The sequence below is a fragment of the Mustela lutreola genome, chromosome 16 (genome assembly GCF_030435805.1).
Source record: "Mustela lutreola isolate mMusLut2 chromosome 16, mMusLut2.pri, whole genome shotgun sequence".
NCBI lineage: Eukaryota > Metazoa > Chordata > Mammalia > Carnivora > Mustelidae > Mustela > Mustela lutreola.
Window position 1 is genome coordinate 60657545 of NC_081305.1, and position 15731 is coordinate 60673275.

At 49.0% G+C, this 15731-nt stretch overlaps 1 protein-coding gene across 1 annotated transcript; it reads right to left on the bottom strand.

Annotated features, from left to right (window-relative positions):
• Positions 1-5092: 5092 nt before the first annotated feature.
• LOC131817726 (uncharacterized) lies at positions 5093-10357 on the bottom strand. The gene is given in 1 exon segment (XM_059151251.1): positions 5093-10357. A coding segment is annotated over 1 exon segment (5265 nt).
• Between the last annotated feature and the right edge of the window lie 5374 nt (positions 10358-15731).

Here is a 15731-nt window from a genome sequence, read left to right on the forward strand (position 1 = left end):
CTTGAGAAGAGACAATGGAAAGACACCCGATCCGTGAACAGAGAAAGAAACCATTGCAGAACAACAAGGGATCCTCTTAGAAAGACATGGCTATCCTCAAGGTGTCTGCATGCGATGAGAAAACTCACTGAGATCCACCACATTCAAGCCCATCCGACAAGGCTCCAGACACTTTTTGGAAAGCTTGTCTTTCTTTCATGGAGAAAGAATGAGTGAGAGAGAGCATAAGAGAGGAGAAGGTCAGTGGGAGAAGCCGACTCCCTAAGGAGCTGGGAGCGGGAGGCGGGAGGAGATCCTGCCAGTCCGGGGTCATGACCTGAGCCCAAGGCAGTCGCTGAACTAACTGAGCCACGCAGGCGCCCTTCTCCAGAAATGGTTCAACAACAGCTGAGGAGCACCTGGGCGGCACCCTCAGTGAAGTGCCCAACTCTGGGTTTGGGCTCAGGGGGTGATCTCAGGCTCTTGAGATGGAGCCCTGAGGCTAGCTCTGGGCTCAGGGCAGAGTTCACTAGGTCTCTCTTCGGGTCCTGCCCTTCCCCCCCTTCCCCATGAAGAGTGCTCTTGCCCTGAAACCAACTAGGAAAAGCCTTCACAGAAATAAACAATGGTTGAGAGGGGGAGGGGTGGGGAGAGAAGCGACTGGCCTGGGGCGAGCGGGAGGTGCCCGAGATGCTGCCCGCCCTGCCAGGGCCGGGCTCCCTCAGCCGCCACCGCCACTGCCTCGCGACGCCGTTGCAGCCACCGCGGCAGCAACTCCTGCCGCCCACGCCGCCCCCGCTGCAGCCCCTGCCGCAGGGAACAGCTGAGCCCAGGGAGCCTTGGTGCAAGCCTCCAGGAGCGCCTCCAGCGCCCTCTGAGCGCGCTCTCTTGGGACAGCGGGGCCAAAGATCCGTCAGGGAGGAGGCGAGGGCGGCGCCCAGGCGTCCCCGGCGGGGGAGGGGCAGGCAAGACCTGCAGGGAGATCCCCTTCGGATTGTTGGAGCTGCTGCAGGGCTTCACGCTGCACTTGGCGACGCACCAGCCTGAGGACCCTGCCCTGCATCTGGCTCTTTCCTGAGCAGGGAGCCTGTTTGGCCCTCTCTCTCGGCCTGTCTCTCTCCCTCCTTCTCCTCTCTGTCTGTCCAAGGAAGGAAGAAAAACTTCCAAGAAATCATCCAACAACCCTCCTGATTCTTGTCGTTCATGAGGACCCCATGCGTCAACATTTGATTTTTACTTCTTGAATGGAAGGAATTGCTTGTTTGATAGACGCATTTGACAGACAGAGACAGTGAGAGAGGGAGCCCCATTGGAGAGGGAGTACAAGAAGTGCAAGTGGGAGAGAGAGAAGCAGGCTTCCTGCTGAGCAGAGAGCCCCAGGCAGGGCTTGCTCCCAAGACCCTGGCATCAGGACCCCAGCAGAAAGCAGCCACCCAGGTGCCCCACTCCATGATTAAATCCGTTTTTCACGATTCAGTCCGTTGCATTAGGCACACGCTTCGAGGTCCTCCTCCACTGGGATAACACTAACCCAGAAGTTGTGTTTTCCTTGGCACTTTTGTGATCACTGAGCATTTTAGGAATCTTTTCATGGGTTTCTTGGCTGATGATTTTCTCTTTGGCATATTTCTGTGCAAGGATTTTCATTGTTTTGAAGGTACCTACCTATCCTTCTTGATTCCTAGTTATCCTCTCTCGAGTTGTATACAGTTCCTTAGGTGGTATCTCCATACAACCTTTCATACTTTTCGTCTTGTCCTTTGCTGGGCAAGATTTTGTGTTTGGAACCTTGGATTCGTAGAGTCCAACTTCCTAACCCTTCTTGGGCTTTCCGTTTTTGGTGGTGTGCTCCACTCATCTCTGCCACCTCCCCCAGATCCTCAAAAGGGTTTCCTATTGTATCTTCCAGACAACTTCTGATGTCTTCTTTTGTATGTAGGCTCCATCAGTCTGGAATAGCGTTCGGACCTCTTCTGTTCCACGTGGATATTCACGTCGTTTAGCACCGCTTGGTCAAAGTCTGCCCTTTCGTGTTGGTCTATTTCCTCGGGTCATTTCAAGAGACCTTTTGTAAGACATCCTATCCCATCAGATTCTCCTCTCACTCTCTTTCTCCCTCAGTCTTGCTCTCGCTTCTTTCTTCAGATTTGCCGGAGAATGACGAACCCTTTTCGTGTCCAGGGCAATAGGAGAACTGGCTTATCCACAGACACAGGCACTTGCTAGATCAGAAACTGGATTGCATTGAATCCCTCCATCCAGTTGGGGTCCATTGGAACTGTACACTACCGTTCATCCAATCTCTGTACGTGTTCTATTCACCTAGGTAACCTATGAACCTATGGGCCATCCCATGGATTGAGATCCTAAATTCCCCTCAGTGATCTTGGATGGTATTCTGATTGGAGCCTTGCTGGGTAGAGACGGTATAAAATCTTTGGAGAGACGAGGTCCTCCTTTTCCTCTTCTCATTAATAGGATTTTCAAGCTTTGCTCGTATGTCCCAGGAGTCTGAAAGACCCGCGGATCCCCTTACCCAAGAATCCAACACTGCCACTGGATGCAAACAGCAAGAGGTTTATTGTCACGCAGGTACCGGCGGGTGGTCGGCAGCTCCAGCTAACCGAGCACACCGACTGGAGTGAAGCAAGGTCTTTTATAGGAAGGTACAAACAAGTTTTGGGTGGGGCGCAACTGATTGGTGGACAGTTTGAACTTTTGAAAAAGGCATACTTGGGGTTTGCGGATTGGCTCCAGGGACCCGCGTGCGCGAAGAGAGCAGCGGGAAGGGGGGGGATAAGCTGATTGGTTATGAGGGCCCACGCGCGCGAAAGGAGAGGTGGGGAAGGGGAACAAGAAGGGGGAAGGGAGGAATGCCATCATGGCGTCTCTATTATTTCTATAAGCCACGCGGCTAGAGAAAGGCAAAAGAGCAATTAATAAGCAATTAATCACACAATTGATAACCTAATTTCATACCTAAGAGCCAGCGGTTTACAGAAAAGCAAACAAGCAGTTAGTTATCCTATCTATCTACTAGGGGAGGGGTCTTTCTAGGAGAGGGGTCTTTCATTCCCTCCTTTTTCTTTATCATGGATAGAATCTTATATCCATTCGTCTTGTTCCTGCTCTAAGCTTGTCCGGGACTCTGATCGTTTTAAAAGTTGGTATTGTTGTGTTAATACCATAGTCTGAATTGCGGACAAGCGGTCTTTAGTGAATTGGACAAGTCTATTAATAATGTAAGGGCCAACTGACAGAATTAGTAATAAGATAATGAGGGGCCCCGTAAGGGTGGATATTAAGGTTGTAAACCAAGGGGAACGGGTGAACCACCGTTCAAACCAGCCCTGTTGGGATTCAGAGTCCCTTTTTCTTTGGGCTAATCTTTCCCTTAGCTTGTCCATTGTTTCTCTGACCACCCCGGTATGGTCGGCATAAAAGCAGCATTCTTCTTTTAAGGCGGCACATAATCCTCCTTCTTTCAGAAATAAGAGGTCTAGTCCTCTCCTGTTTTGTAGTACAACTTCTGATAAGGAAGTTAAGGATTTTTCTAAGGCTGTGATTGATTTTTCTATGGCCTCAAGGTCAGCGTTCATAGCAACTTGCAACTGTCTGAGCTGATTACCTTGGATTAAAGCAGAAGCTCCTGTTCCAATACCTGCTGTTATTCCTCCAATGCCCAACAGTAAAGCAATAGTCATAGTTATGGGCTCCCTCTGGTATCGAGACCTATGCTTCTGCTCGAAGAAGTCAAGGACAAATCTCGAACTGTGGTAAGTTACCTTGGGCCAAAGTTGAACTAATATACAATAATCTGCAGCAACATTTAAAATTTGGGCAGAAACACAAGGGATCAAGCCGGTGCTGCAAGCCCAATATGTCCCGGTAGGTGCTGCTAGATAATTACTACCAGGAGGGATGTTCCGGATGGTGGTGTTACATAGTGCCTGATGGGAAGCGGGCACGGGGCCTAAGCATAGTCCCTGGCCAGATACTTCAGAAAGGGTGAGTTTATGCCCCTGGGAGTTGCAAGCAGGTGGGGGGCTTAAGTGGTTGGTGTAATTGGCGACGATGGCTATCCCCTCGTAATAGGGGGGACTTGAAACCAGACAGAGCCAACAGTCTTCAGTAAATTCAGGATTGGAATAATTGAGGGCCGTATATGTTCCTAAAATTAAATTGAAAAGCCGGTCCCCAGTACCAACAAGCGGGGTCTCTGCTCTACCGACTGAGCTAGCAGCGGGGGGTGCGGAGGGTGTGGAAGTCCCTTTAGAGGTTTCTAATTCATGCTTAGAGGCGGGGCCTTCGGAGGCGTGGGTTGGATGGGGAAGTATGGGAGGTTGGCGGGCGGGACCTGGCGGAGCTGAAGGGCGCCGGGGGTTGGAGGGTTTTTGGTCTACCAGAACAAAATTTGGCCCTATGGGGTAAGTTTGGGGATTCTTTATAGAAAGTTTTATAGTGAACGTTAGACCGTCCTCATAACGTTCTTTGTAGAATCTGAGGCCCCATGTATATCCCCTCGCCCAGTGAAGCTGTCTTTTTCCTGAATCAGTAAAGGCTATTTTGAGTGGGTGACACCAGTTTTCTTTACAGGCTGGGTTCTGTGTCCATCTGGGGCGGCTCCTGGCGTGAGAATAATTCGCCGTCACGGTTATGTAGTCCCAGCCTGAGGTGGGTTTCCAATAAGTGTCACCCGTAGTTTCGCAGCCCCAAGTGCGACAATAAAAGTGGGCTGCCCCACTACATGAGGTCCATTCCCTGGGTCTGTGAAACCCGGGGCATACATAGAAAGTAAGTGTGCTTAACATACTTCGCTGACTCCAGCCCCCACAGCCTCCCCAAGGATCTAACCCGAGTCGCCCCGGGGGGGATGGTTGTGAAGGGGGCTTCCGTAGGTTGAAGTAATTTTCTATGTCCCAGTTAGCTGGAGCTCCCATGGCTAGTTTACAGATGTCAGGGTACAAGTTAGGCCACCAAGTGTAGGGAGTGGCTGTGTGTGTTATGTTCCAGACTACTAGGCCTGCACGACTAATGACTTGCCAAGTTAATTGTTTGGGGAAATGTGGACTGGTACCTCCAAAGGAAAGGAAAGTTTGAACAAGGAGGAGGATTAGCGGCGCATGAGCCTTATCTTTAGTGGATTTGAGGATCGTCGGATGGTCCATTCTGAGTCCCGAAGGGGTTCGGTCTGTTCCTCCGGATGCGCGGCTTTCACGTGGGAGGCGTGGATCCAGGCTGCAATCCCGTCAACCTTCAGTGCTGTGGGTGTCGTCAGGAGCACTGTATGGGGTCCCTTCCAACGGGGTTCAAGGTTTTCCGCCCGATGTCTGCGAACCCAGACGGTGTCCCCTATTTTATAGGGGTGTGGCCGCAGTGGGACGTCGAGTCTCTCCTTGTAGGCGGCTGCCAGGGGTCTCCAGATTTCCTGCTGCACCAGCTGCAGAGCTTGCAGGTGGGCCTGTATAGAGGGGGATGGGGCATGAGCGGAGATATCGGGGGCAAAGAATGTGACAGCGGGGGGTGGAGCACCATAGAGAATCTCAAAGGGAGTCAGGCCATGAGGCCCTGGGGTGTTCCTAGCCCGATAGAGTGCTAGAGGTAGGAGTGATACCCAATCTTTAGAGCCAGTTTCAAGCAGTAATTTGGTCAAAACCTCCTTGATGGTTCTATTCATTCTCTCTACCTGCCCTGAACTCTGGGGTCTATAAGCACAATGTAGTTTCCAATCAATCCCCAGTAGCTTGGCCACCGACTGACTTACCTGGGAGACAAAGGCAGGCCCGTTGTCGGACCCTAGCACCTCGGGCATACCATACCTTGGGAAGATTTCTTCTAATAGTTTCTTAGCAACCATGGTAGCTGTCTCCTTTTTGGTAGGAAAAGCTTCCGTCCATCCTGAAAAGGTGTCTAGAAATACTAAGAGATACTTATATCCATACATGCCAGGTTTAATCTCGGTAAAATCAACTTCCCAGTGTGTGCCAGGTCGCCGTCCACGTGCCCGGACACCTGGTCCAATAACAGTCTTTCCAGGGTTGACTTGAGCACAGGCTCTACAATTAGCAGCTGCTTGATGAAGAAGAAAATTTTGTTTGGGGAAATGGTTTTCTAAGTTGGCCCTTTCCATGAGGGCCTTCATTTTGCTTGCACTCAGGTGGGTTAGCCGATGTAGGTGAGTTATTAGCTCCTTTGCCATTTTTATGGGCATTACGGCTTTACTTTTATATTCCCATCGATTGAGGGCTGGATTGTAGTCAGCTCCCAGTTTTTGTACATAGTCCAAATCGGCCTCCTCATAATTCCAAGTGATGGCATTATCTATGTCTTCTGTCTCAGTAAGTATAGTGACAGTTAGCAATTGGGGTCCCAGGGCTGCCTGTTTAGCCATCATATCAGCCAGGCGGTTTCCCCTTGCCTCAGGGGTCTCCCCTTTCTGGTGGCCAGGACAGTGCATTATGCTCAGCTTTTTGGGAAGGAATAAGGCTTTTAATAAGGCTAATATTTCGGCTTTATTCTTGATTTCTTTGCCATCTGAGGTGAGTAGTCCCCTCCTTCTATAGATCTCTCCATGGACATGGGCAGTGGCAAAAGCATATCTGCTGTCGGTATAGACATTAAGGCTCTTACCTTCTGCCAGTTGGAGGGCCTGGGTCAAAGCTATCAGCTCTGCCCGTTGTGCTGATGTACCTTCTGGTAGCGCGCTGGCCCACACAAGCTGAGAGTCAGTCGTGATGGCCGCTCCTGCCCATCGCTTTCCATCTTGTAGATAGCTGCTGCCATCTGTGTACCAGGTCAGGTCTGCATCCTTGATAGGCTGATCAGTCAGGTCGGGCCGTGTCCCTTGAGTCTCAGCAAGGATCTGGTGACAGTCATGTAATGGCGGCGTCTCTCCAGGAGTGGGCAGCAAGGTTGCAGGGTTAAGAGTCACTACAGGCCCAAACTGGATTCTGTCCGTGTCCAGGAGGAGGGACTGGTAATGAGTCAGGCGGGCGTTTGACAGCCAGCGGTCCGGTGGTTGTCTGATTAAAGACTCCACTGTATGTGGAGCTAGTATGGTTAGGGGCTGTCCCAGTGTCAGTTTGGTGGCGTCTTTGATAAGGACTGCAATTGCCGCTATCATCTTTAGGCATGGTGGCCAGCCAGCTGCTACGGGGTCTAATTTCTTAGAGAGGTAGGCGACGGGGCGTCTCCAAGGCCCGAGTCTTTGGGTCAAGACCCCTTTAGCGAAGCCTTGTTTTTCATCAACAAAGAGGTCAAAGGGCTTCGTTATGTCTGGCAGGCCTAATGCCGGAGATTTAAGAAGCGCTCGTTTGATATGATCAAACGCCTGTTGCTGTTGCTCAGTCCAAACAAAAGGAGTATCTTGTTTAGTCAATGGATATAAAGGGGCCGCTATCTCTGCAAATCCCGGGATCCATAGTCTGCAAAAGTCCGCTGTTCCTAGGAACTCCCGCAATTGCCTATGGTTTTGAGGCGCAGGAATGTTAGAAATAGTTTCTTTCCTTGCAGCCGTCAGCCACCGTTGTCCATCATATAGTTCATAGCCCAGGTAGGTGACCCTAACCTGACAAATCTGGGCCTTCTTGGCAGATGCCCTATACCCCAATTGGCCTAGGGTCGTTAAGAGATCCCCAGTACCTGTCCGGCAGTCTTCTTCATTGGTGGCCACCAGCAGGATGTCATCGACGTACTGAAGCAGGATCAGGGAGGGGTGCCTTACCCGAAAGTCAGCCAAGTCCTGGTGAAGAGCCTCGTCGAACAGCGTTGGGCTGTTCTTGAACCCTTGCGGTAACTGAGTCCAGGTCAGCTGACCTGATATTCCCAAGTCTGGGTCCCTCCATTCAAAGGCGAAGAGAGGCTGGCTCTGCGGACTCAGTCTTAAACAGAAGAAAGCATCCTTGAGGTCCAAGACGGTGTACCAGGAATGGGTTGGAGGCAGGGTGCTAAGTAAGTTATAAGGGTTGGGCACCGTAGGGTGGATGTCTTCTACCCTCTTATTGACCTCCCTGAGGTCCTGAACTGGCCGGTAATCATTGGTGCCGGGTTTCTTGACGGGCAACAGAGGGGTGTTCCAAGGAGACCGGCATGGGGCCAAAATGCCCTGGTCTAGTAACCGCCGTATGTGTGGCTTGATGCCCTGATGGGCCTCGTTGGACATGGGGTACTGTTTAACATTGACAGGAACGGCGGTTGCTTTTAACTGTATGTGAATGGGGGGCTGCTGGATAGCCAATCCCATTCCTCCTGTTTCTGCCCAGGCATCCGGGTAAGATGTGAGCCAGGACTCTATGTCCCTCTGAGGTTGAGAGGGCTTCTCATGTAGTCTATATTCCTCTTCCAATTGTAGGGTGAGGACATGTAGAGGAGTCCCATTAGGGCTGGTTACGGTGGCCCCTTGTGGCTCAAAATGGATCTGGGCTTTGAGTTTGGTTAATAAGTCTCTACCCAGAAGTGGGTATGGGCAATCCGGGACATGAAGAAATGAATGAGAAACTTTACCTGAGGCCAGGTGTACTTTCCTGTCCGTAGTCCAGCGATATTGCTTCCCTCCAGTGGCTCCTTGAACCCAGGCCATCCGGTTGCTGAGTGGCCCGGGGTTCTTGGTCAAAACGGAGTGTTGAGCCCCTGTATCTACTAGGAAGGTGATTGGTTGCCCTCCGACGGTTAGGGTTACCCGGGGTTCAGGGGGGGGCTCCTGACCCTGACGCCCCTAGTCTTCATCTAAAGCCATAAGTTTTGTAACTTGCTTTGCGTTCTTCTTAGGATTCCTCGGGCAGTTCTTGGCCCAATGTCCTCTCTCCTTGCAATAGGCACATTGGTCCCGTTCTATCCGGAGCCTCCTTATCTCTCCCTCCCTATTTGGCCTTCCTATCTCTAAGCCCTGACTGCCTTGCACTGCGGCGGCCAAGATTTTACTAAGTTCCTTGGTTCGCTTACGCTCACGCTTCTCTTCCTTCTCTTCAGCTTCCTTCCTTAGTTTCTCTTCTTTTTCTTCCTGCAACTTCCTAAGTCGTTCCTCCTTCTCTTCCTGAGTTTCTCTTTTATTAAAAATCTTTTCTGCCTCCTTTAATAAATCCTGCAAGGAGAAATCTTGTAGGTTCTCCAAACGCTGCAACTTGTTCCTAATATCTGGAGCCGACTGCCAAATGAATGTCATGGAGACATTTCCTCTCTGTTCGTCACTATTTGGGTCAAAAGGCGTGTACCTGCGGTAAGCTTCCTTAAGCCTTTCTAGGAAGGCGGTTGGAGATTCCTCCTTTCCTTGAGTCACCTGTCTTACCTGGGCCAAATTAGTGGGGCGTCGCCCTGCATTATGGAGGCCTGCTATAAGTAACTGGCGGTAAAGACGTAGGTGGGTCCTACCTGCAGCTGTATTGAAGTCCCAGTCAGGGCGAGTCAGAGGGAAGGTTTCATCTATCACGTTAGGAAGTTGTGTGGGCCTTCCGTCATCCCCTGGGACATTCTTTCTGGCCTCTAAAAAGACCCTCTGTCTCTCCTCTGTGGTGAGGAGAGCCTGCAAGAGCTGCTGGCAATCGTCCCAAGTAGGCTGATGTGTAACTAAGATAGATTCAATTAAGGCGGTTAGGGCCATAGGGTCCTGTGAGAAAGAAGGGTTATGAGACTTCCAGTTATATAGGTCAGATGCAGAGAAGGGCCAATATTGGAGGCTCCCTGGTTCCCTCCCTTGGCGCAAGGGAAAGAGCTTAGAAGTCTCCCCTTGTTCTGGTCTCTGCCGGCCTCTAACTCTGCCGGCGATTGGAGATGGATGATCTGATTCCTCCATGGGGCCGGATGCCGGCCTAGGAGGATGATAAGGTGGAGGGTCCTCGGTTAGGAGGTCTATCAAAGGGGATTCCTCGGGAGGGAGGACCTGCCTGGGGCGTCGCAGAGAGGAATCGTTGTTGGACGAGGGAGATTCAGTAGGGACTATAGGGTAAAGGTTGGAAGAGGTGGGTGGTTTGGAGGGGTCAGTGGGAGTTTGTCTGGGGCGTGGAGTCGGTATCAGTGGGGCGGAGCGAGCTGGGTGAGGGGTTGGAGGCGGCGGGGGCGGCGCCGAAGGGCTTAAGGGAGGGCAAGGGGGAACAAAGGGAGAGACCCACGAAGGGGGCTCTTTGACCAGGCTTTCCCAGACTACGATGTAAGGTGCTTGGTCTCGATGTCCCTGTTCGAAGATTCGCCCTTTGACCTGCAAGATAATATTGATGTTAAAAGTTCCTTCTGCAGGCCATTCAACCTTGAAGGTGGGCCATTCAGAGGTGCAGAGAGCATGCCATTTACTCTTCTTAATCTCCACTGATAAGTTGTTGGCTCGGATCAGAACATCTTTCCAGTGACCTAGAGTGAGGCTCAGAGGGGTTGTGAGAGTCTGCCCCATTTTAGACTCAAAGAAAACACCAAGGACAATGAACAGCACACACAAAACAATCAACAAAAAGGTCGCTGCGCGGTTTCAGTATGCTACCGAAAGCAAGGTTTCCACCGGCCCAGAGGAGCCTCGAGATCTCCCTGCGGTGGACAAATTCCGTCCAGGGCCGAGGGGTTCCTCTGGAACGGACAAACGAATATATCCCTCGGACAAATGAGGGGCTCCAAAAAATTGGGCCCCTCTGATCCCTGGGGCGTCCCCCAGGGTGGCAGGGGAGAAGTCCGAGCTCGTCAGCTCCTTCTCAAGCTGCCTACAAATACAATCCAACAACGCACGCTGTTGTACAAACACTATACCGCTACCTGCAGTATAGGTCAAACAGAGGCCTCACAAGACTAGAGACAAACAAGGACACGAGACAGGAGACAAGAACACACAGTTCTTAAAATTTAAATGCTGGCCAGCTTACCTCCCGGTGGGAGTTGGTTGGATCCGTGGGCAGGAGTCCGATGATCTCGGTGGAACCTCCAAATGAAAGACCCGCGGATCCCCTTACCCAAGAATCCAACACTGCCACTGGATGCAAACAGCAAGAGGTTTATTGTCACGCAGGTACCGGCGGGTGGTCAGCAGCTCCAGCTAACCGAGCACACCGACCGGAGTGAAGCAAGGTCTTTTATAGGAAGGTACAAACAAGTTTTGGGTGGGGCGCAACTGATTGGTGGACAGTTTGAACTTTTGAAAAAGGCATACTTGGGGTTTGCGGATTGGCTCCAGGGACCCGCGCGCGCGAAGAGAGCGGTGGGAAGGGGGGGATAAGCTGATTGGTTATGAGGGCCCACGCGCGCGAAAGGAGAGGTGGGGAAGGGGAACAAGAAGGGGGAAGGGAGGAATGCCATCATGGCGTCTCCATTATTTCTATAAGCCACGCGGCTAGAGAAAGGCAAAAGAGCAATTAATAAGCAATTAATCACACAATTGATAACCTAATTTCATACCTAAGAGCCAGCGGTTTACAGAAAAGCAAACAAGCAGTTAGTTATCCTATCTATCTACTAGGGGAGGGGTCTTCCTAGGAGAGGGGTCTTTCAAGTCCATTTAATTTTCCTGAATTTTTAACTTCTATCTGATGACTTGGAGGAATTTACTTCCTGATTCTCATACTTTGTCCATTCTCTGAGAATATCTTTCTATACACATTTCACTCTGTGTTTTTTTTCCAGTTGTTGTACCTTCAGTGTTTCCCCCGCCCCTTCTTATACTCGCTATGACGTTCCCGTCTAGGTTGGTAGAAGTCTTGTTCAATTTTAGGTTTTCAATACTACTGAATTTTGTTTCTGCCTTCGTGAGCTGATTCTGTCCCTCCTCGAAGCAGCACAGCATTCTGTGTGGATGTGGGTATTGATGCAATCTAACCAAGTTCATCTTTTCATTAGAGTAGAGAAACCATTGACATTTCATGAAACAACTGAGCCCCTCAAATTATGCCCATTGTCTTGCATTTTCTTTGCTTCATCCCTTTGTACATTTATTTATTTATTATTTTATTTCAATTATTTTTTTAAAAAAAACATAGAGTATATTTTTATCTCCAGGGGTACAGGTCTGTGATTCACCAGGTTTACACAACTCACAGCCCTCATAGATCTCTTTTTAAAAATCCCTGTTTTTTTCTTTAAATGTTTTTATTTAAGTTTTTTTCATTTTTCTCATTTGTTTTTAATTTTCATTTCAGCATACCAGTATTCCTTGTTTTTACAACAAACCCAGTGCTCCATGCAATCTGGGCCCTCTCTAATAACCACCACCTGGTTCCCCCAACCTCCCACCCCTCACCCCTTCAAAGCCCTCATGTTGATTTTCAGAGTCCTTAGTCTCTCATGTTTCACCTCCCTTTCCAATGTATTTAATTTACATTTTTAATTCTAAATTGTCATTTGTAATTTCAAGTTTCATTTGAATTAAATACATTTAATTTAACTTCATTTAAGTTTTATTAAAATTTTTTTTAAAGGCTGATACATGCTGTCCGCCCCCAAATCTGCGGTCTCAGAAAGTACACAGAAAATGGGGAAAGGGAATGAAGACTTACAAAGAGAACCATTTCGCTTTTCTAGGTCCTTCTTTTTAAAGAGTAGAAAATATACTTTCCCAGAAAGAAACAAACTCAGAAGGAAAGAGTAGGATGAAAGTTACCTTCATCAGCCTATAATCACATACTCAAACCAAAAACACTGGAAACTGCAAAAAGATGCCAACTGTTTTTAAAGAAATGGCAGGCGACTTTAGGTAAGAATAACTTTCATGCAAATTAAAGTGGAAGACGTGGTCGAATTGTTCAGGAGGCACCAAAAGAATGAGAATTGAAAGGAAGGAAGACTGAGATTCTGAACAAAAATGTTTTATTAGGTAAAAGAATGTATAATATATATATACATTATAATATATATAACCATGGTTTTATATAATGGTTATATATATATATATGTATATATACATATATATATATGTATATATATATATATATATTAGTTTTCTATGGTTGCTACTTCAAGATACCAGAAGCCTGGAGGCTGAAACCACAGAAGTGGACAGTGTCACATTTCTAGAGGCTACAATGTTGGTAGGACATGCTCCTTTTGTAGGTATTGTGGATGGATCTGTTCCAGGCCCCTTTTCCAGCTTAAAGCGCTGCTCTGGCTTTGGACTTCTTCACCGGGCCTTCTCCCTCAGTGCATATCTGTGTATCCGCACTCTCCCTTCTTAGAAGCCCACAAGTCCTCCTGAATTAGGGGCCCAGTCTACTCAAATATGACGTCATCCTAGTTAGTGACATCTCCAGGGACCCTATTTCCAAATAAGGTCATGCTCCCAGGTGCTGGGGATTAGGACTGGGATAGTTTATATGCATAGACACACACACACACACACGTGTGTGTGTGTATATGTATTCCTATATATATCTATGTGTATAGATAGAAAGGGAGGAAGGAATAGACGGGGAAAAGAAAATACGCCTAGCGAGTTAGTAGACTTCACCTTGAACTTTTCAACAATGACCTTCAGAATGAACGACTGAAATTCTATTGAAAGAAAAGACATGGATAGGTCAGTGAAAAATAAACTCTACATAGGAGGATGCAGAGGCTAGTATAGATTTTGTGGAAAGAGAAAGGATGAAAAGGGCTAGACCATAACCAAAGGAATCCTCAAAGGCTGATTTTCCGAGGTCTGGAGAAGAGACAATGGAAAGACACCCGATCCGTGAACAGAGAAAGAAACCATTGCAGAACAACAAGGGATCCTCTTAGAAAGACATGGCTATCCTCAAGGTGTCTGCATGCGATGAGAAAACTCACTGAGATCCACCACATTCAAGCCCATCCGACAAGGCTCCAGACACTTTTTGGAAAGCTTGTCTTTCTTTCATGGAGAAAGAATGAGTGAGAGAGAGCATGAGAGAGGAGAAGGTCAGTGGGAGAAGCCGACTCCCTAAGGAGCTGGGAGCGGGAGGCGGGAGGAGATCCTGCCAGTCCGGGGTCATGACCTGAGCCCAAGGCAGTCGCTGAACTAACTGAGCCATGCAGGCGCCCTTCTCCAGAAATGGTTCAACAACAGCTGAGGAGCACTTGGGCGGCACCCTCAGTGAAGTGCCCAACTCTGGGTTCTGGCTCGGGGGTGATCTCAGGCTCTTGAGATGGAGCCCTGAGGCTAGCTCTGGGCTCAGGGCAGAGTCCACTAGGTCTCTCTTCGGGTCCTGCCCTTCCCCCCCTTCCCCATGAAGAGTGCTCTTGCCCTGAAACCAACTAGGAAAAGCCTTCACAGAAATAAACAATGGTTGAGAGGGGGTGTAATGCCAACTGAATATTACCCCCACCTTAAAAGACCACCAGAGACATGAGTCAAAGCCAAGCAGCAAGGGTTGTTTATTGCAGGTTCGAACCTGGACCTCTGCGTCGCTCGTTGCCGATAACGCCGAGAGGTCCGGAGCTGGGTCGGTGCAGGATTTTTATAGACAGATACAAACAAGTTTCGGGTGGGGCTGAGCTGATTGATTGATAGTTTGAACAGGCATACTTGGCGTCAGTGGATTGGGTCAGGGGACCCGCGCACGAAAGCAGACAAAGCAATCTTATAGAAGCAGAACTGGCCGGTTAGCCCACGCATGTGAAAAAAAAAAAGCACTATCAGGATAATGAAGGCCTGGTTACTATCAAGCCAAGGCCACTTTCCCTCTAATGAGGCACTAACATAAAGACAATTGGGAGTCTCCTGGTGAAATGTTACATTCCTGTTATCAAACGTAAGGTAACTTCTTTGTTGTAAATCACAAGGACATTTGCAAACCAAGGGGGACTCCTACCCTGCAGGACTGTGATTTCTGCAAGTTAACTATTTATCATTTTATGGCAGTCAGGGGTGCCTGAGGAATGCTACACATATGGAGGGGAGTGGGTGAAGGGGGGGTGCAAGGCGCCAGCTTTTGCTTTGTCCTCAGCCAGCCTCCTGCTCCTTCATTCCCCCCTGAACAATTTTGACCCTTAAATCTTTAAGGGGGTTGAAGGTGGAAGGTCTCATCTTCTATAACTTCTTCATGCTGAATGGGGGCGTAGAGCTGTCCCTACCTACTGGGGTCAATATTGTAACAGAAATGTTACATTCCTGTTATCAAACGTAAGGTAACTTCTTTGTTGTAAATCACAAGGACATTTGCAAACCAAGGGGGACTCCTACCCTGCAGGACTGTGATTTCTGCAAGTTAACTATTTATCATTTTATGGCAGTCAGGGGTGCCTGAGGAATGCTACACATATGGAGGGGAGTGGGTGAAGGGGGGGTGCAAGGCGCCAGCTTTTGCTTTGTCCTCAGCCAGCCTCCTGCTCCTTCATTCCCCCCTGAACAATTTTGACCCTTAAATCTTTAAGGGGGTTGAAGGTGGAAGGTCTCATCTTCTATAACTTCTTCATGCTGAATGGGGGCGTAGAGCTGTCCCTACCTACTGGGGTCAATATTGATCAGGGTAGGAATGTATAAGGGAGTTACGAAAGGTGGAGGCAGCTGAATCCAGCGCTGACAATGAAGAGGCGTCCTCGCGTGCGATAAGGATCGTCTGTCGTGGTGTAGTCATTGTAGCAATGGAGTCTCGGCACCAAGTAGAGAAACATGGAACAAAGCAACATATTAAGGTTAATAAGGCGATAAGAATAAGAAGCCCGAAAGGAGATTTGGCCATAGCCCTCCTCCAAGCCAGGAACTTAACCAATCACTAAAAGAGAGAGAGGGACCTTGTAGAGCCTTCATCTGGGCATTCATATCCTTTATTAGTCCTGTGATACTTTTGTGATAGTCTGGGATGTACACACAACATTCTGTCTTGATAATT